Source organism: Tachypleus tridentatus, chromosome 9 (assembly GCF_004210375.1).
Source record: "Tachypleus tridentatus isolate NWPU-2018 chromosome 9, ASM421037v1, whole genome shotgun sequence".
NCBI classification, from domain to species: Eukaryota; Metazoa; Arthropoda; class Merostomata; order Xiphosura; family Limulidae; genus Tachypleus; species Tachypleus tridentatus.
Window position 1 is genome coordinate 93250212 of NC_134833.1, and position 20378 is coordinate 93270589.

General features: G+C 32.1%; 1 protein-coding gene and 1 long non-coding RNA gene across 6 annotated transcripts in view; one reads left to right on the forward strand and one right to left on the reverse strand.

The window, feature by feature from the left end:
* Nucleotides 1–14066, reverse strand: part of LOC143225774 (uncharacterized) — a 43393-nt gene extending 29327 nt beyond the window's left edge. The window contains exon 1 of the long non-coding RNA XR_013014070.1: nucleotides 13533–14066. This is a non-coding gene — a long non-coding RNA (uncharacterized LOC143225774). The remainder of the gene's footprint in view (nucleotides 1–13532) is intronic.
* Nucleotides 1–20378, forward strand: part of LOC143225769 (xylosyl- and glucuronyltransferase LARGE2s-like) — a 116516-nt gene that overhangs the window by 76023 nt on the left and 20115 nt on the right. For all 5 annotated transcript variants that reach the window (XM_076455744.1, XM_076455748.1, XM_076455745.1 and 2 more), the window contains 8 exons: nucleotides 8408–8491; nucleotides 8771–8848; nucleotides 10740–10871; nucleotides 12230–12325; nucleotides 13020–13049; nucleotides 17007–17165; nucleotides 19455–19556; nucleotides 20259–20346. In XM_076455744.1, the coding sequence (XP_076311859.1) occupies nucleotides 8408–8491; nucleotides 8771–8848; nucleotides 10740–10871; nucleotides 12230–12325; nucleotides 13020–13049; nucleotides 17007–17165; nucleotides 19455–19556; nucleotides 20259–20346 (769 nt within the window). The remainder of the gene's footprint in view (nucleotides 1–8407; nucleotides 8492–8770; nucleotides 8849–10739; nucleotides 10872–12229; nucleotides 12326–13019; nucleotides 13050–17006; nucleotides 17166–19454; nucleotides 19557–20258; nucleotides 20347–20378) is intronic.

Here is a 20378-nt window from a genome sequence, read left to right on the forward strand (position 1 = left end):
ATAGTTCTCAAAAGTACAGCACATACATAAATAATGATTTTAAAATGACTTTTATTCGCGAGCTCGTTTGAACTGAAATTATAATATCAATCCTAATACAAAAGTATAAACCCAGACGCTCTGCTGATCGAAACGGAAGTGATATATGTGGATTAAAAACCAAGTTTATCAAGAAAGAGAAATTTAAAAAGCGAATTGATAAGTTAAACGTGATATATTGATCATTACCTTTTTTTTCAAAACTATGTAATTGAAAAAATTCTGTTTTTGCAATAATCATTAAAAACGTAGTTAACAACTAATAATGTTAACTGATTAGCAAGACGGAAGTGATAGTTGTCATTCAAAGATTCTGATTATAAAAACAACTATAATGTGTACAACATAAGATTTGCAAATTGTTTTTGAAGTTCCATTACTAGAATTTAATACTTACTATTCTTTAGGGTTTCTTCCCATCTAATTAAAATAGAATTAGAATGGTACTTTAACTGGTTGTACACCGTTTTAAGTGTTCATTATTATAAAAATTAACGCCTTCTGTAAAACATCAAGACTAGCTGTTTGGAAATTCATCAGACTACGAACACTTATTCTGAATAATTTCACTTTGAAATTACAAAAAAAAACCTTATGGCGAAAACATTTACACTTATTTATTTATGTATTTACAGACCTTAAGGACCACCACTAACATAGAGCTTCATGATTTATTTCCATTACTAATATGTTATTTCATAAGAGCGATTTTGCAGCAAACAAATTCAAACCCATAAGCTTAAAAAAGGCAAGTTAAAAGCCTGAAATAAAAAAATAACACGTTTAATTTAAAAAGTTAGAGTAACACTATGATTAAACCCAACATATATAGAAACAAGAAACACACACAGAAATAAGAAAAACCTTCAAACACTAACATCTCCACTTAAAGAAACTTAAAATTGTTCCGTATAGTAATATTCATAAAATAATCTGTTGTTTTTCTGTTTTGCTTTTAAAAGAGTAACAATTAAAGGTTGGTTCAGGTGTGAATGTTTGCTAAGATACATAAGATAGTTAAAAAGCTCCGACAGCAATACAAAGGAATCACGCTTTATATACTTTAAATTTTATAAGTCAATACAGTAGCATGTAGTTTTCAGATGCCAGATGCGACATCACAAATGGCACCTTTATATTTAGTTCGTTGCGAATTCTTCAACAGGCTTACAGTTCAAGGAATATGCCAATGTCTTTTTCGAGAAAATGTTATTTATATAGCAAGATTGGTAAACGATATAAAAACCAAAGAAGAAAATATTCTTCAAAAAAGCAGACAACTTGCACAGCGAAATGTTTAGGAAAGCAAAGGACTCTGAAACAACAATCCGAGCCAATCCGAAAGATTATGGTTATGAAAGAGAATCTTTTAACCCAAATTTCATTGCGGTGAAGCTGAAATACATCCTGGTGTCGTTAACAAGATTGTAAACAAGTATTTTTAAATGACGACGGCTCACAAGCTTTCAGTCATATGTAAAAAAAATAAATGATTATTTTCATTAGAAAGGAACAGAAAAAAGACAACCTTATTGGACTACATATATGTTCATTTCTTCAGTGGGCCTTTGTTCCTTTGGTGTGTTTAAATGTGATCTTAAAAACTGGTGTTTACGTTCAATGGAACCTCTGAGAAAAGTTTATCAGTATGTGTGGTCTAAGGTTGACCTCGTTGTCCATCGCAAAGACTCGTTAGATTAGAGACTGGGTCATCGAGAAATAGAGAGAAATTACAGTCATCATGTAGAAGGAGCATGATCGAAGATCGAAGAAGCAGTTCCAAGTGCAACACAGGACGTTGGACAATGTGATGAATCATTCCCCGAGTATTCTGTTTATGGAGATTATAATATAAATTTGTTACCAAGCTCATTCTTCGCTGCTGTAACAGGTATTTAAGTATTAAAGTACCAGTAAAATAAGCATAGTTTTCACAAAATGTCCCACGACCTAAAAGTTGGATCCACTGTTGAGTGTCATTATGTTTCATTTTAAAATTTTTCATTGAACTTATAATAAATAGAAGAATGATCATGGAATTAGTCTTAAAAGCAATGTATTTTATTTTAATGAATAAAAATGTGCGGATATATTGCTAGGAAAGCGATTCCTTGAAATAAGAATCTACACTATGGTCCAAGATAACGTAGGGGAAAAACAACAGCAATTCTGTTTGGAAGTTACGATAGTATTGTTTTTATAAATATTGCTGGGCATGGCCAAGCAGTTAGCGTGATCGGTTTAAAATTCGAAGACTCTGTTTTGTTGCTGCTAAATTACGATCGGTATTTGAATCATGTATGTTATAAGATTGACAGTTAAATCTCACTATCCGTTTATAGTAGTCCAACAATTGGCTTTGGATAATACTGACAAGTTGTCTTCCATCTAGATTTTCTGGTTTAAAATTGGGGACCGCTATATAGCACAGTAGCCTATATTTTAGCTTTGTGTGAATATCCAAAACAACTTCAACAATTATTTTTATTATGGTGGTAAAAGTTAAGAATCTAAAGCGTTTTAAAGACATTTTGAAAGATTAGACTTAAAGCTAAATTTGTCATTTTCAGAAAAATTTTAAATGATTTGAAAAGATTTTGAATGGGTATGTTCTATTATTTATTTTATATATTGATCTCTTACGAAGTAAATTTAAAGGCGTTTTGTATGAATTTTGATTTTTTAAGATTATTATGTCTGGGAAAATCATAGCGCTAAAACAAGAGGTTTGAAAGATATTCTGAATTATTTTAAAGATAAAAAAACGTTTCACTTGGGATCAGAATAAAAATTAATTAATTGTTTTAAACATCTCTGTGATTAAAAATCAGAATGATAATATCGAAATTAATATTCTTATAGAGTGACACCTTTGCTTGTAACTATCACACAAAATTTACGAAAAGAAACCTCTTTATTTGATTAGGAGGAATTTTGAAATTTGTTAACATGAGCAAGGTGTTCATTATACTTTCTTTAATGTAAATAGTATACAGAGGGCATGTTTGGTAGTAAAATATTTTATGCTGAAGATTTCGATTCCCTCTTTCCAGTTTGAATAAACTTATTCTGCTACAGGTTACAACGTTCTGTCCCTCACAGAAATGAGATATTTACATATGTAAATTATTTCTCTCAAATTGCTAATAATTTTATTAACAATAACTTAAATATCTGTGGAAAAACTAAAAACTGGAAAAACGATTTTTTATTATGTTACTTTATAACAAGATAAAGAATATGTTTATAAATTGTATTAGTAAGGGACGTAAACAGTATCAAATTGTTTCAAATATTGTCAGTGCTGTTGTTGATGATAATGGATTGATGTTTTAGGGCTAATTTAGCCAATAAAAAGTATGTTAAATCTAGTTTAATCAACAAAATTAATTTATTTAAATATTTTATTTGTACTAAGTAATATAAAACCATATTAAACTGACACATTACTAAAATTAAAATGTGTAATAATTATCGGTATTATTCATTTAACTTTTTATCTAAAATATCTAACTTTCCTTTCAACAATCTTGGGGGTGTCTTCGGGGGAATAGCAGCAAGTCTACAGATTTACACGACTAAAATCAGCGGTTAGCTTGTTTTCAGTGAAAACAGCACATAACCTGATGTATCTTTCCTATGAAATTTACACGCGCATACAAGTTGGAGAGTTAAAAAGAGCTGCAAAATCGCTGTCATGAACATCATAATACTAATGGAAATAAACAATGCATTATAACATTAAAGCCTTTGATAACGGTTTAACATATTTTGATGTCTGAGTTGGAGTTTAGAATAGTTTTACTATATATACAGGGTGGCCCGTAAGTCCCTACCCATCCATATGTTATTATAAATAACGTTATAATACAAATGATGGGTTGAAGGCAGATGTTACCGAAGCATTTGGAACAATAACCCCTGCTATGTTGAGGAAAATGTCTCACATAACATGGCGTCGCATAATATTATGCAGCGAGAATGAGGGACAGCACACAGATACACTGGATACATAAGATATATGGATGGGTAGGGACATACGGGCCACCCTGTACACTGCTGGCCAAAATCTTAAGGCCAATGAACATAAAGGAAAATGCATTTTGCGTTGTTAGACTCAACCACTTATTTGAGTAGAGCTTCGAAAGATGAAAGTGAGGGCCTTCAGTCAATAAGAATGCTCTCTCCAACATGCCAATGTAGCCAGCTGCTGTTTGACGCCCCTGTATAACCTGAAGCCCTATTGTTCCATGGAAGTAGAAAGCACCTTAGATCACGATGGAACCTCATACACTGTGTCGTGTAGAAAATGTCTCCGGTGAGATATCGTTATCGTGCCAGTAACGTTGGAAGCCATCTGGATCGTCCAGGTTAAATTATTTCTCATCAGAGAACAAAACCTTCTTCCAGTTTTCTACGTCCCATGTTTGGTGCTACTCAACAAAATTTAACCGAGCTGTTTCGTGGTATGGGAGGAGGCGTGGCTTTTGAAGACGTTTACCGTTTTAAAAGCCTTTCTCTCGTAGATGCCGTCTTATTGTTCCTGAGCTGCATTCTGCGTCCGTAAGGGCCTTAATCTGATTCGACGATCGGCTGGTGTCTTGCTGGACACCCCATCGAATCCTCCTGCTCAACGCCGGCGAAATTTTCTTGGGCCAACCACTTAAAATTCTCGTTCTGTATTTCTCAGGGTCTTTTAAGACATTTGCAACAGCAGTTTTACTACGCTTAATCTCATCAGCGATGGCTCATTGAGAGAGACCTTGCCTTTGCAGCTCGACAATTCTGCTACGTTCAAACTCTGTCAACTTTTCAGCCTTTGCCATGTTTTTACCCAATGTAACACAGAAGATGTCAGTGGGAGATGTTGACAACGCTAATGCTTGAACACAAATGACTAAATTTCGTTACGTGTTTACCGATTAACGCTTCGTTTCAGTATGGTCTTAAACTTTTGACCAGCTAGTATTGAGGATAATTTCATACTGTTCACATTTTCCCTATTAAATGCAAAAAGTTTTTTATTTTTATTTTCCCTTTTCTTATTTTCATCTTTCAAACTCTACTCAAATAACAACGCAAAATGCATATTTTTTCTTTATGTTCTTTGGCTTTAAAATTTTGGCCAGCAGTGTATAACTTAAATTCGAAATGGTTTCACTTAAATATGTATATGTACAAGAAAATTCTAATCGTTTCTTTTTTACCAATTGTTCTCTATTTATCAAACTTTATTTAAGCTGTTTATTAGCGTCACTGCTGTTCTGAAACATAAAAACTAAAAAACACAATTAAACACTTTGAAAAATAACAAATTTAAGTTTGGAATGAATATAAATTATATGAGCTTTAAATATTTTAAAATTTGTTTATTATTGTTCTGAGAAACTCAGATTACAAAATGTTATCTTATTCTTAACATTGAAATTGAAGACCTCATAAAAAGTCTAAATTAACATCAACATTAAATTATATTTAACAACACCAATGAAATTACTACAATGCACTACCCACGATTTACAGGACTTTTTTGAAAAATATTTCATTTACTTTTTCGAATAACTTAAAGTTTCTTTGTAATTTATAAATTTGATTGATGTTTGGTCGCGTTTGTGGGAGGATCAGGTGATATGAGACCTTATCCCCTCTTTAAAGGTGTATGTATTTCCTATTTAATGCTAGACGATATACACTACGAGAACAGGGCCCATACACTTCGAAGATAATTACTTTATTTTTGGTAAATGACTGCTTTCAATAAAAAGTTAGGAAAATGTCAAAACATTCAATAAAATATCTTTCAAATATTAATTTCTTCATTTTCTTACAATTCAAAACACTGAAAAGGATTTGTTCAATAAATTCAGAAATTATTACTATAGAAAAAAAATATTTACTCACTGAGAAGAAACAATTTTCCGATTTTTTAGCATGATACCTCAGTCTCAAATTACGAGAATCTTCAACACGCAGTTCTTCAAAAATAGAACATCTTTAAACCTAAGCTCTATTTTTGGCATTACATCAAAAGAACCTTTACCTTAAATAGTTGTCACCCTTTTGGCCCAAAAGCTAAATTTGGTAGTTCAAAATACTTATTTGTATGTTACAAACAATTTTATTTATTACATAGTAGATTATCTTTTCCATTGTTTACATTACAATTTTTAAATTTTAACAATTTATATAAATTTGGAGATTGTCATTTCGCTCAAATTATGTTACACTTTTCTAAATCATTATTTAATTTCTTAGTTACAACTTGATCAATTTTTATTTGAATAAAGATGATATTAAGCGATACTGTCGATAATAAGATGTGAACAGTGATATACCTATTTCATTGTTATACTTATAGTTAATTCTCCTTTCTCCTTTGAGATTTTCACCAAATTAAAACTTTCATCAAATTTCTTCTCTGGATAGTGACATTTTATGATAAAGTGTTACAATTCCTTTAATCTGGGGTTTCTTACCTCCTGATTAGATATCAGAGTGACAGGAGTACTTAACTCTATTGATTTGATATTATTGCTAAAAAATTCTTAATACTTGTGCGAGTTCGTTGATTAATAATAAACATTAGTTATTATTTCATAATTTTCCAACCTCCAAAAGAACATATAAGAAAGATATAATATTTTCATTATATTAATAAGAAAATTTATTTATTCCATTTAATCTATTTAAAATCTGAAAAAAAATCAAGTAATAAAACAATCTTCCAATCCAAATAATTATAAACATAAAATTCAATTACTTTTAGTTCAAAATATTGTTAAATACTTAGCTATAAAGAAAAACATCCAATGGCGGTAAAAGATGAATTATTTCTACCTTTTTGACATAAATGATTTGTAAATCTTTATTGGCTTTAATATAACTTTAACATTGAAAATGGAAGATATAAAAAAATATCCAATAAATTAATCAACTAGTAATTTTATTTTTGCCTCTTACGGCAGCGCAAGTTATTTAAAAGGTTTGGTAACCAAAGATGTTCCAATTTTTCTCTCTAAGTATTCTTTTGTATTAGTTTTGGTAATACATAAAATATTCCCAATTCCATTTGACTTAAAATAAATTTAATTTCTTCCTCATTAATTAAACTTCCAAAACTCGCAAGTATTCTATTAAATTTGTTTTTATATTCGTTATTTAAAAGTTCTTATCATTAGTAGACAATTTCTCGCAATAATTACATTTATTAAAGTATTCTAACGTCATATTCTTTTCATAACTAGTTTTTCATTTCAACCAAAGTATTATTGTTATAATATTTTGAATAATTCTATCAATTCTTTTCAATTTATTTGAAGCTTTTGTGCTTTCTTACATTATTTCACCTCCTCGTAAGAAATACAAAATGTTTTAATTTTCTTACGAATCAAATTTAATTCCAAAATGATTCCTGCCTGTAGTTAAAAAGTTGAATATGTGTAAATAAGAGATTCATACTATTCTTTATTTGATTGTAAAACATTATTTTAACATTAACTTTCTAGTCAGTTCATGCATATTTTTGAATATCGTTAGGTATTTAGTGTAAAGTTAATATCTCGTTTTAAAAGTCTAACTTCATTCTCCTCTAAATCTTTTCAATTATTTTGAAAATCTTAAGATGAGCAACCAGAAATATTAAAAGTTTTTGTACCTTTCAGAATCAATATTTTTTGGTTTACATATTTAACCTATATGTTTGTATTCCATCTTGATTTCAACTTTTGAATGTTCAAATATTAAAAAATAACATGTTGTATGTTAGTTGAAAACATAATTTTATTGCTTTTGAAGAACAGGTTCAGTTGTTTCATGTTTGTTTTTTACAGTTTTATTCTAAAGAGTAACCAGTAGCCTACAAAATCCGTTAAATAAAGAAAACATTGATAAATAAAGAACGAGATGGTAAAAAGAAAAGGAATTTATGAGAATTACGTGCACATAAGCAATATTTGAAAACAGTAATTTACTCATAATTACATGAATATTTATTAGTTTAGTGTTTATCTTCTTGCTCGGCATGGCCAAGCGTGTTAAGGCGTGCGACTCGTAATCTGAAGGTCGCGGGTTCGCATCCCGTCGCGCCAAACATGCTCGCTCTTTCAGCCGTGGGGGCGTTATAATATAACGGTCAATCCCACTATTCGTTGGTAAAAGAGTAGCCCAAGAGTTGGCGGTGGGTGGTGATGACAAGCTGCCTTCCCTCTAGTCTTACACTGCTAAATTAGGGGCGGCTAACACAGATAGCCCTCGAGTAGCTTTGTGCGAAATTAAAAAAAACAAACAAACAAACTGTTTATCTTCTTGCTTGTTAACCTTCTGTATGGATTATGAGATTCAAAAACATCTTTTCTAACTTTTATCTCAGGTTATTGTATTAGATACCGACGTTACATTTGCAACTGACATTGCTGAATTATGGGGAATTTTTAGAAAATTTACTTCAAAACAAGTAAGTTAAGAATTTTCTAGATTTCAGCTGACCTTTATAAATTCAGTTCTAGAAGAATAATTAAGATGGGTAAAAAGGAAAAGATAATTTTTCTTTTTTTTCAAGATTAAATACATAACATGTTTGCAAAACTTCTACAAAGTTCTATTTCCTGTTGTAATTTTAAACCACTGATTTTTTTTTACAAAAGAAGTAACAAAATGAATTAGGCTTAGCTTGTTTTTGCTTCTTATATCCACAGGGAGCTTTACTTTTACAAGATGATTTTTTTTCCGACAGGCTATAGGTTTAGTAGAGAACCAAAGCGACTGGTATTTAGGAAAGCTGTGGAAAAACCACAGACCTTGGCCGGCTTTAGTAAGTATTAAGTTTAATTGATTCTAAAGTATGTTATAATGTAAGAATGGATACAATATAATAAAGAAAAACTAAGAATACAAACTTAGGACAGTGCTCTGTCGAGTAAGGATAAAGCTAATAATGTAGTATTGAGCTACGTGGAATAAAGATATGATTACTCTTAAATATTGGGTTATATTGAATAAGATAATAAGATTAGGAGTTAATATAATGCTTTATAAATATGGATCAAATGAACACGCCATTATAGTACTGGTGGAGGCAAGGTTAGGAAAAAACAGGAGTAAGTGTAGGACTATTATACTAAGTAAGGTTAGATGTGTGGAGCTAATATAGTGCTCTACAGAGTCAGATTAGAACTAAAGACTTAACGTACAGATGGTTGAACACCTTATACTAAAACTATTTTCAAGAAGAAACCAAGTAAGTCACGTAACAACCACAGTTGACAGAAAATCGTATAACTGATGTACCATAAGTACTTCTTGACTTTCTTTGGTGTTTCCTACATAGTGTGATGTCACCAAAGGTTGGATGCTTTGCGAAGGGTATGTTGCAAACGTTTTCGATACAAAATATCCATATACTCATATCATAAAAATATGTTTAAATTGGGGGTTTATAATTTCCAAAACCTGGATATCCCTTGCTATTAATGGCATTGGGAAACAAATGAATGTGGATCAACTTGGTGATCCAGAAGAATTGAGAAAGAGACCTGCAAGAAGTCGTACCTCAGCCATGGTATGCAACGTGCGGTATTTTGTCACAGTTGTTAAGCCAAGAACAGATATATCAGCGGCAAAAGCCGTCTATGTGCCCCAGACAACAAATTACAATACAAACAATAAAAATCTCCTATTTGAAAAACAACACAAGTCACTAGTATACAAGTTGTTTTCAAGACATACCTTTCAATCTTTTTTATATACCTCAAGCAGCTGTAAAATAAAACAGGTATTTAGGCTATTCCATACAAAGACACACCGGTCAAGTCGCCGGACGCAATATTTATGGATTTATGTGCAATCAGATTGTTGAAACGGGCTCTGGGAAACCGTCGCTTTCGTATGCTAGACATATTATGGACAGTATGAAAGAGTATGTAAGTGCTTTGAACATTACAACCTTACAACAAAACCTTTCTGAATGGAAACTATACTGTAGAGCTACTGTCAAGATTCATAGTCGTCAAAAAGAGAACAACAGGACATGCGTCACTGGCTGTAATGACGTGGCGAAGCTCTAAAACCGTTTGATATACGGTATTCAATCACTTTAGCAGATCTGCACGTAAACACTCACTCACACACACACACATATATATATATATACTTTAGTTTACTTTCACTTTCTTCTGTTTCTATCAAGATTAAAATGCACCTTTCAATTATAGTTCTTCTTTAAATATGCATAAGTTCATGATTAATTCACAGGCGTCTGTCAGATACCATTACTGTTCAGATTGTACAACAGAACTTTTCAATCAGTAACTGTAGAGATATAGGATTTTAATCTAGTCTTATCGTCGATCCTTCTCTGAATCATCATCAGGTTAAATATTTGATTAAAGAAGGAAAAAAACACTCATCAGACTGATGGCATGGCAATAGCCACGTATAACTGTATTGGAACGTATAATAAACTTGAATATTTCCAGATGACCGATTAATGAGTTGTTTGTTTGCAATAAAACACAAATCTACACAACTACCTATCTGTGATGTACTCACCATAAACATCGAAACCCTGATTTTAGTGTTGTAAGCCTTCAGACTTACTTCTGAGCCACGGGAAGGGAGTGGACAGAGACATTAAAGTAAGGTATAACAGTTATTGTTGTTTGTTAATTTGTTATAAAATGATTACATTTTATTTTCTGTACTAGGGACGTGGCTTCAATACAGGAGTGATACTTCTTCATCTGCAGCGGTTGCGGGAATTTTCTTGGATGCAGATGTGGCGACTTACAGCAGAGAAGGAACTTCTCAGTATGCTAGCTACATCATTAGCAGACCAGGTAATGTAGTACGCTCTATCGTAGAGCACTTCACGCTAACAGGTGTTAAAATGGACTTCATCATACTTGCTGCTGATGCAGGTGTTACAGTTGGCTGTACTATATATTGCTTCACTATAATATATTTTTCATACAAGTTTCTCACTGATGTTGCTGTAATCCGTTTTACCACATCGTACTTCGCGCTATCAAATTACTACAAAGAACGCTCATTATAAACGGCTTCTTGCTAATCGAATAGTTACTGCAATGACTATTACAAAGTATTTTACATTAACCATTGGACGGTTATTATGAACTTCACGTTAGCCAAGTACTGCAATAAAACCCATAATAAAATACTCTATGCTGACTATGTACTGCAGTGGCTATTTATAGTAAAGAATTTCATGGTGACCAGTTACTGCAATAGACCTTATCAGAAAGTACTCCACGTTGACTAAGTACCGAAGTGAAGTTGATCATATAAGGTATTTTCACTGATCAGGTTAAAAAGCAGACCTCATCATACAGATGCTCAGACTGATTATGTGCTATAATAAATGTCATCATAAAATGGTTTGCAGTAACTAAATACTGTAGTGTTTATCATCATACAGATGCTCTTACTGACTAGGCACTATGATGAATGTCATCATAAAATGGTTTGCAGTGACTAGATACAGTAATGTTTATCATCATAGAGTGTTTCACACTGACTAGTTATTGCAACCAACGTCATTATACAATGGTTTACATTGACTAGTAACTGCGGTGGGCATTACCATAAAATAGTTTACGCTGACTATACACTGCAGTACATATTGTTATTAAGTAATTTACGCTAAGTACTGCACTGGACATTATCATACAGAGATTCAGGCTGGACAAATAACGTAAAAAATTTATAATAAGGTACTTCACATTAATCACATATTTCTCTACGCACGTACTTAAATTTACTGATCAGAAGTTGGTAAAAATTTATCACGAAATGTAACAAGTGTTTTAGATTAAAATTTGCAATGCCTATATCACAAGCTGTGTTGAATCTTCTTCAGACAGACTCAGTTCACTTCAAACTTCAGACTTACACTTACAACATGTTGGCTGAACAAATAAATTTGGCCTTATCTCAAGCCATATCAGCAGTGATAAGGGCTCCCTTAAACAGTTTTAATTGAATTTTGACCTGATACTCTAAGAAAATTATTGTTTTTTTTTATTTCAATGTTTCTTATTCCAGAAGTTAAAAATATCACCAATCTTTTGTTATAGAACGTTGGTGCTTATTACTTCAATGCTATTGACTATTTCCTGTTATAATATATATTTAGTTTGTTAACATAGACAAGTAATTAACATACGTATCTCTACAGGACATCATAAACGCTGTACTCAAACAGCATCCTTATTTGATATATCGACTTCCCTGTCAGTGGAATGTACAACTCGGTGACAATACATTAAGCGAGGTTAGTATATTCTCTCTTTCTTATAAAAACAGTATTTTTGACGAAGATAGTATCGTGTGAAGCAGAACTATCGTAATCCACTCATGAAAAAAATAAATGGAAAATGTAGTACAAATAGTCTTCCTTGGCCATTTTTGTTGATATCTTGTAAAATCCGCTAACTTAAGCATGTGGAATTGATCGCTGGAGTTATATCTACTGAAAGAAGAAATGACACGTGGTTTCTTTTCTTATTATTATCAATCCGCGATACGATCACTATAGCAATGGTGAAGCTGTTTAATTCCTCATGGAATAACTTTCAGAAATGGTGCTGCTTATGGGCCCTATAGCCATATTGAACTCACCGCTACGTGATCTTAAATCTTGCTAAACTAATATTAGTAACGGTGGCATTGTTTAATAAATGATTAAATAACCTAATATAATAATATCAATTGTTTACCACTATTATGTGTTCTCCTTAAACCATTCTAAAATGAACTTAGTAATGGTGCATCATTTTCATTTTGATGAGGTTACTTTATTATTATTTCAACGTTTAAAATCATTATGAAACCATCTTGATGGATTTTCAAATGATAATGTAACCATAGTAATAGTATATTTTTCATAAACAGTGCGATAATGACAAAGAACAAACTCGTTCAGTTTTTGATTATAAAGATATATTTACATAATTTTTATTTTACAGTTATGCTATACAGAAGTTCAAGATTTAAAGGTAAGTATAGCCTTGTTCATAACCCTGTAGTGCCTTTCGTAATCCGAACATTTATTTTGATACGAGATTGTTCTACCAGTTTTTATTACGGTGACTGAAAATTATTTTCTTATGTGTGAACCTATAATTTAAATATAACAAATGAGAAGGTGGGGAAAATGCAAGAGTAATAAAGAACGAATACAAAATGCTGAATTTAAAATACTGATCTGCAAATTACATGTAATTTATACCGACTTTGATAGAATATCGAAATTTTTAGACGAAATAAGAGCTGTCATTTTTTTAATAAGAAGTAATAAAACAAATTTTGTAAACATAAAACGTTGTAGGGATTGTAATACCAAACATAATGCAAACAATAATATAGAGATGATACAGCTATACATGGATCATCCTTACATGACTGAATATTAACAATTAATGTTACACTGTAAAGTACACGATTACGAAATATATAATAGGCTGGTAAATTTGACCTACCTCGTAGCGAGAACTTGTAAAAATCTGTTATAATCAAGACATGTTTTGATTCAACTTAGTTTTCCTTGTACATGAGTCTTATGCTCTTAGTTAGTTAGTTATTAAATTTTAATATTGAAAGTCATGTAGGGATAATTAATGTATAGCTGTATCATCCCTATATTCCTGTTTGCTTTCTTTGGGCGTTGCCATCCCTACATCATTTAACATTGCAAATTGTTTTTTATTACTTGTTTTGTGACGTTTCCCTCTAACTAAAAGTTAGTGTATTGAATGATTGCGTGAAATAAAATTTAATATATTTTTTACTCTTTCTCTGGTAATATTATGTATTATCATACATAGTATGGGGTTTTGATCCCTAAAAAAACACCGATTACATAGTGTACAAAGTAGTGAGTATTCTACAGGCTACAGTCATCTAATACTGATTGGTTATTCCTTTTCATCCTGTACTTAAGCTTTTTAAAGGAACACGAGATTTCTATACAAAAGCTAACTTCAGGGTATGATTATTGCACCATTTACACTAAAATTATGATTTTAATTTTTTAAATTACCACTACCTGTTACGACTAAGTGAAGATATCGTGCACTAACCAAGAATATACAGAGTTAATTTAGGTTCAAACTGACGTTAGTGATAAATTAGTTGTAGAGTTAACTCGACTGAAACAAGAAGAAAAAATATGAAGAGTTTAATGAGCAGGTAACCTTTTGGTTTGGTATCTTCACGATGTTTCTTACCTCTATTTCGGGCTTTTTGGGTAGAGAAACGAATAAAAGTGAGTGACAATTGTCTTCTAAAGTAAAACTCTTTGTCGTAGTTGATTTTTAGCGTGCATATTTGTATTAGACCTATTGAGTACCTTTGGCCAGGGGTCATACCTTCACCTAGAGTTTACCGACTCTATGATAGTTAGAGCAATGTGGAACTAATATTCTTAAACAGATCGTTACAACATAAACAGCACATTAATTCAGAATATACAAAGTAATGTAAAAGTCGTGCACTACTGTAATATTTTAAAATCCTACCCTTTATAACTGTTTGAAAAGTGCGCCGTTGATATTATTTAATTTCTGTAGTGCATACTGGTGTATAGAAGACACACTAATAGTGAAAATAAACAACTTCATAACATCAAAATGTTGTTTTTATTTAATTAAGTACTAGACGTTTCGCTTTACAGCTTCTTTAGGAGCGTTCACTGAAACACAAACCGGTTCATGTTTTAATGAACTCTCCTAAAGAAGCTGTAAAACGAAATGTTGAATGCTTAATTAAATAAAAACAATATTTTGGTGCTATAAAGTCGTTTATTTCTAGTGTCCGCCGGTGAGGTACCGTCAAGTCTTCGAATTTACACTGCTAAAATCATGGATTTAATTTTCCTCGGTGGAAACAGCAAATAGCTTGATATGGCTTTGTTATAGGAAAACACACGTACACACGTTATTTCTAGCACCGTTTATATCACAACACTTTGTCACATCAAAACACTTCCACGTATTTCTATTGCAAGGTTAGTTTATTAACATTCAAGTCCATTATTGTAGTGAAAGAAAAATAAAATATTAATGAAATACAATAATGGCTAAGATGAAATAGAATAAGAACGGGACATAGAAATGTCATTGTTGTGCGTGACTTTTCCATTACCCCGTATTCTAAAAATTGTAAACAGTACTTGTATTTGGGGTCGACCAGCCACAGTCTATTAAAAAAAAAAACTTAATGAAACTTTGTCCACTTCAATGTACGAATAAAATATACATAGTAAAAACTGAACGCCTAGCTTTCGTAGGCCAATAAATAAGCGGTAGATGTCGCTGTAATTCTTCACAAAATAACTAAATAAAATTTGTTTGTTTTGTTTCTTTTTTAATTTTGTCCAAAGCTACACAAGGACTATTTAATTTAGTAGTGTAAGACTAGATGAAAGCAGCTAGTCCTCACCTCCCATCACCAACTCTTAGGCTACTTTTTTACCAACGAATAGTGGGTTTGACCGTCACATTATAAAGCCCCCACGGCTGAAAGGGTGAGCATGTATGGTGTGATGGATATTCGACCCCAGGGCTCTCAGATTACAAATCGAGCGCCATAATCACCTGCCCGGCACTAGATAAGACATACTAACCAGATACGCACTAGATAAGATATACTAACCAGATACGCACTAGATAAGATATACTAACCAGATAGAAGTATTTGACGGGTAATTCAGAATTATTATTACCGCCCCCAGTGACAAAGCGGTATGTCTGGGGACTCGTACCACTAGAAACCGGGTTTTGATACCCGTGATAGGGAGAACACAGCCCATTGTATAGTTTTGTGTTTAATTCTAAAAAAACAAACAATTATTATTACCTGTAGAGAAAAGTAATTACTGTACGTATTTATTCGAAACATATGCATTTTTAAAATTTTATTCATATCATATAGATTAAAAATTGTTAAGCTTTGCCAATTATTTAACCTTTTATAGAAGAACGACTACCGTACATTTTCATATACGAACATTTAGCCAGCACAATATCAACCTTTCAAAAGTTTTGATCTGGATATAAGGCAAAACATTACTTCAAAGTCATTCCCACTTTTCTCATATTTAAACCTGTCTCCTGATTTCAGTTAAACACTTTTGTATATCAAAAGTTCCTAATAATGACAGTTAGCGCTTACGTTGAAAATGTAATTTCTAATGACCTCCGAAAGACAGAAAACTTATAGAAAACTACAGTACAACAAATTAATAGATCTTCTTAAACTTAGAGAAGGACAGATTTAAAAGTAACTAATGATTCTCTCATTTAAATATTTATTTATACAGGGTGTTCGGAAAGCCACTGTGCACTTATATATTTATTAACAGACATGTTTCAATATAGAATACAGGAGGTAAATATGAATGACAATTATAAACAGTGTTGAAAGTGACCCCCCGTTGGCATCAATACAGGCCTGGATCCTTCTTATTTTGTTTCTAAACACTGCTATTAGTTGCTGGCTTGAAATAGACTGAATAGACGTATGATTACAAAACTGTAAGTGACTTTCCGAACACCCTGTATATGAAATAACATCAGTTTTAATAGTTTCTATTTCAGTATTTTGTTACTTGTGAATCCCTAATTGTGTAACAAATGAGAGAAAAAGAGAAATAAGGTTAAAGTTTAAACACTTTAAGTAAAACATTGAATCTAAACTAAGAGCCTGTAAATTTACATATGTATTTCAGTGGCTTTGGACAAAACTCCGAGGGAAACTAATACAAACTATAGTATAACAAATTAATAGTTTTTCTTGAAACAACAAAAATAAAAAAATGGAATTTATCTAGCTAACGGTCGAAATATTAAAAACTGATTAATTATCCTCCAAGTTTAATGTTTTACTTATTATTGACAAAAGTACGGATGGAACACTGAGAAGTTTAACAGAAATTTTATCTTCCTTTGTGATAGGTTATACACTGGAACTCTCCCAAAAAACTTAAAGTGAAAAACAAACACGTAGAATTTTTCCGCAATCTCTACCTGACCTTCCTCGAGTATGACGGAAACCTGTTGCGTCAGGAGTTGATTGGGTGTAACAAAAGTAGGACCAATCATGTGGAAGATGTGGTAAGTCAGGCATTAATGAGTAGAACACAGTTAAGAGCAGTTATGTAGAAAATGTGGACATCCACGCGTTGCGTAAGTATAACAATAATAGCAAAAGGAAAGAAAAGATGTAAGAAGTCGGAAGTTGAACAGTTGTAACAAAAGTAAGACCAGTCATGTGGTAAATCAGGTATCAGTTGGATGAAATAAAAGTTGAAGTAGTCTGAAAATTTTGTCGATTTATTTATTTTGGAATTTCACGCAAAGCTACACAAGGGCTATCTGCGCTATCCGTCCCTAATTTAGCAGTGTAAAACTAGAGGGAAGGCAGCTAGTCATCACCACCCGCCGGCAAGTATTGAGCTACTCTTTTACCAACGAATAGTGGGACTTACCGTCACATTATAACGCCCCCACGACTAAGAGGGCGAGCATGTTTGGTACGACAGAGATTTGAACTCGCGACTCTCAGATTACGAGTCGAACGCCTTAACCCATCTGGCCATGCCTGGCCATATTTTGTCTAATGTGTTTGCAAGATCGAGAGAAACTTCATGCGGATCTTTCTAAAAATGTAGTTTGGGCTCTGAAAACAATGTTAACACAATACCTACTGATGATAAGTTTTGTCATATATATTGTTATCTTTATAGTAGGATGAAGACAGTACACACAGATGATATTGTTTGGTAAGAAAGTCAACGTAAAACACATAGAAGATAAGGTTTGTCAAGTATCGTTGACTGAGGTTATTTATAGATGAAGACAATACGCGTAGAGTACGTGGTTTGTCATATACTGATGGTTGTCGTAATAAGATGAGCATCATACACATGGAAAATGTGGTTTGTCATATGTTGTTGACATATGACAATATGTCATAATGTGATAATACAATTAACATAGCATAAATTACTTGTTTTTTACACGTACTCAAAATAATATATATACAAAATATGATTTATACATGCTCAAAATAATGTCTGCAGGATATGTTTTTTATGTGCTCAAAATAATATACATGTGCAAGACATAGTTTGTTATATACTATTAATTTTGATAATGAAATTGCTATAATATGTTTGAAATATGGAGTCAGTCATATATTTTTGACTGTAATAATAACATAAAAAATACACAAAGAAGATGAGTTTTGTCTTGTATTGTTTACGGTGGTAATCAGAGGAAGATAATACACACGTGGACAATTTGATTCTCATGTTGACTTTGGTTATAACACACATAATAGATATGTTTTTTATATGCTCAAAATAATACTAAGATATGTGTGTGCAGAATGTAATTTTTTGTCTGTTATTGACTACAGGTGAGGATAGTACATGCAGAAAATATGATTTGTATATTGTTGACTGAAGTAACAAGATGAATACCACACGTAACACAGGTTTTGTCATGTGTTGTTCGATTGTTTGTTTGATTTTGAATTTCACGCAAAGCTACTCGAAGGCTATCTACGCTAGCCGTCCCTAATTTAGCAGTGTAAGACTAGAGGGAAGGCAGCTAGTCATCATCACTCACCGCCAACTTTCTGGCTACTCTTTTACCAACGAATAGTGGGATTGACCGTAACTTATAATGCATTCACGGTTGAAAGGGCGAACATGTTTGGTACGACGGGGATCGGAACCCGCGACCCTCAGATTACGAGTCGAACGCGTGTTGTTCGCTGTGGTAATATTATACACGAGGAAAATATGATTTGTCATGGATTGTTGACTGTGATAATATGATAAAGATAACACGTGTGTGAGACAGTTATTGGTCGCTATGTTAATAAGATCAAGAGAATGAATACACGTGGAAGATGTGTTTTGTCACATATTATTCGTTGTGGTAACAATATGAAGATAGTACATGTGAAAGGTATGATTCACTATGTGTTAATCATCGTAAGTTAATTGTACTTAATGCTTTCATAACAGAAAATTCTCGCTCATGTTGTAGTTCACATTGTTTTTTTATTAGCGTCCTAAAACATACTACACGTCTTCTTATCAACTAAAAAAACAGCAACAACATTTCTTTGTTTTAACATTACACATTTTGAATATAAACTCAGTAGTTGCACTGGACTAACCCATGTTACCAAAGTACAACACACGTTTCGCATATCAATGCTTTGTAAACAACAAATTTGTCATTAAATTTTCCGTTTTTATTCTGTCTTCTTCTTTAAAGTGTATGTTAGTTAAGTGAATTATGTTATTTTATATGATAATTGCCATATATAAATACAATAAATGTTTTATTTTATATGTTTAAAAGTCAGTCAAGTACTTGTTTTTCCAGTTGAACACTATAGATGAAGATGACCCATGTTATGAATTCAGAAGAGCTAGAGTGGTCCAGCACAGAACCCATCTCTATTATATAGAATATGACTATGAGCCTGTGAGTCTTTCTTTTTTGTATAAATTTCAGTGTAAGGTTACATTATATAAGGAAGTTGCTCAAAATATTTTTTTTCAGATAGGGGGCGAGGTGGAAATTATACTTAATAGCGTATACTTAAAGAATAATTTTTAAGGTCTTCTGTTAACTCCAGTTACATTGGTGTTTTTTTAGTAATAGTTAAAGTAAATATATAATCTTTTACTAACTTATTTTAATTTCGAGCTCCTTGGTCATCGGTTTAATTAATGCAGGTCACGCATGAGCTGTCTTCAATCAGATTAGTGGATTAGTTGAAAGGCTTAACGAGTTTTTTCCATCTTTAATTGTTAAAAGAAGTAACAGCTGAAGTTATATCAGACATTACTAGTATAATCAAACTAAAAACAGACATAGATATACAGGCATGGACGTATGTATATATGTTTATTACAGATATAAATACCTCGAAATGAACAAAACAGCATATTTTTCCTGCTTCTTTAAAAAGTAATGGTAAATAACTTTAGGCCATGTGAAACTGAATTTTGTGTTCCATATGTCATGATTAGTGATTATAATTTTCGTGTAATTAAAATCATGTACTTAGTTCAGCACTTATTAGTTTAGATGTGTTGTGAAGGTTCAATGTGTAAAATTGCAAGTGTGACTGAAATAATAAAGAATCAGATATTAATTTCAATCTTGAATAAACTATTACAGTCTTCCGACGGAAATGACGTCACTTTAGTTGCACAGTTATCGATGGACCGGTTACAAATGGTGGAAGCATTGTGTAAACACTGGGAAGGTAACGATGAAGACGCTCCTAACTCCTTCAGA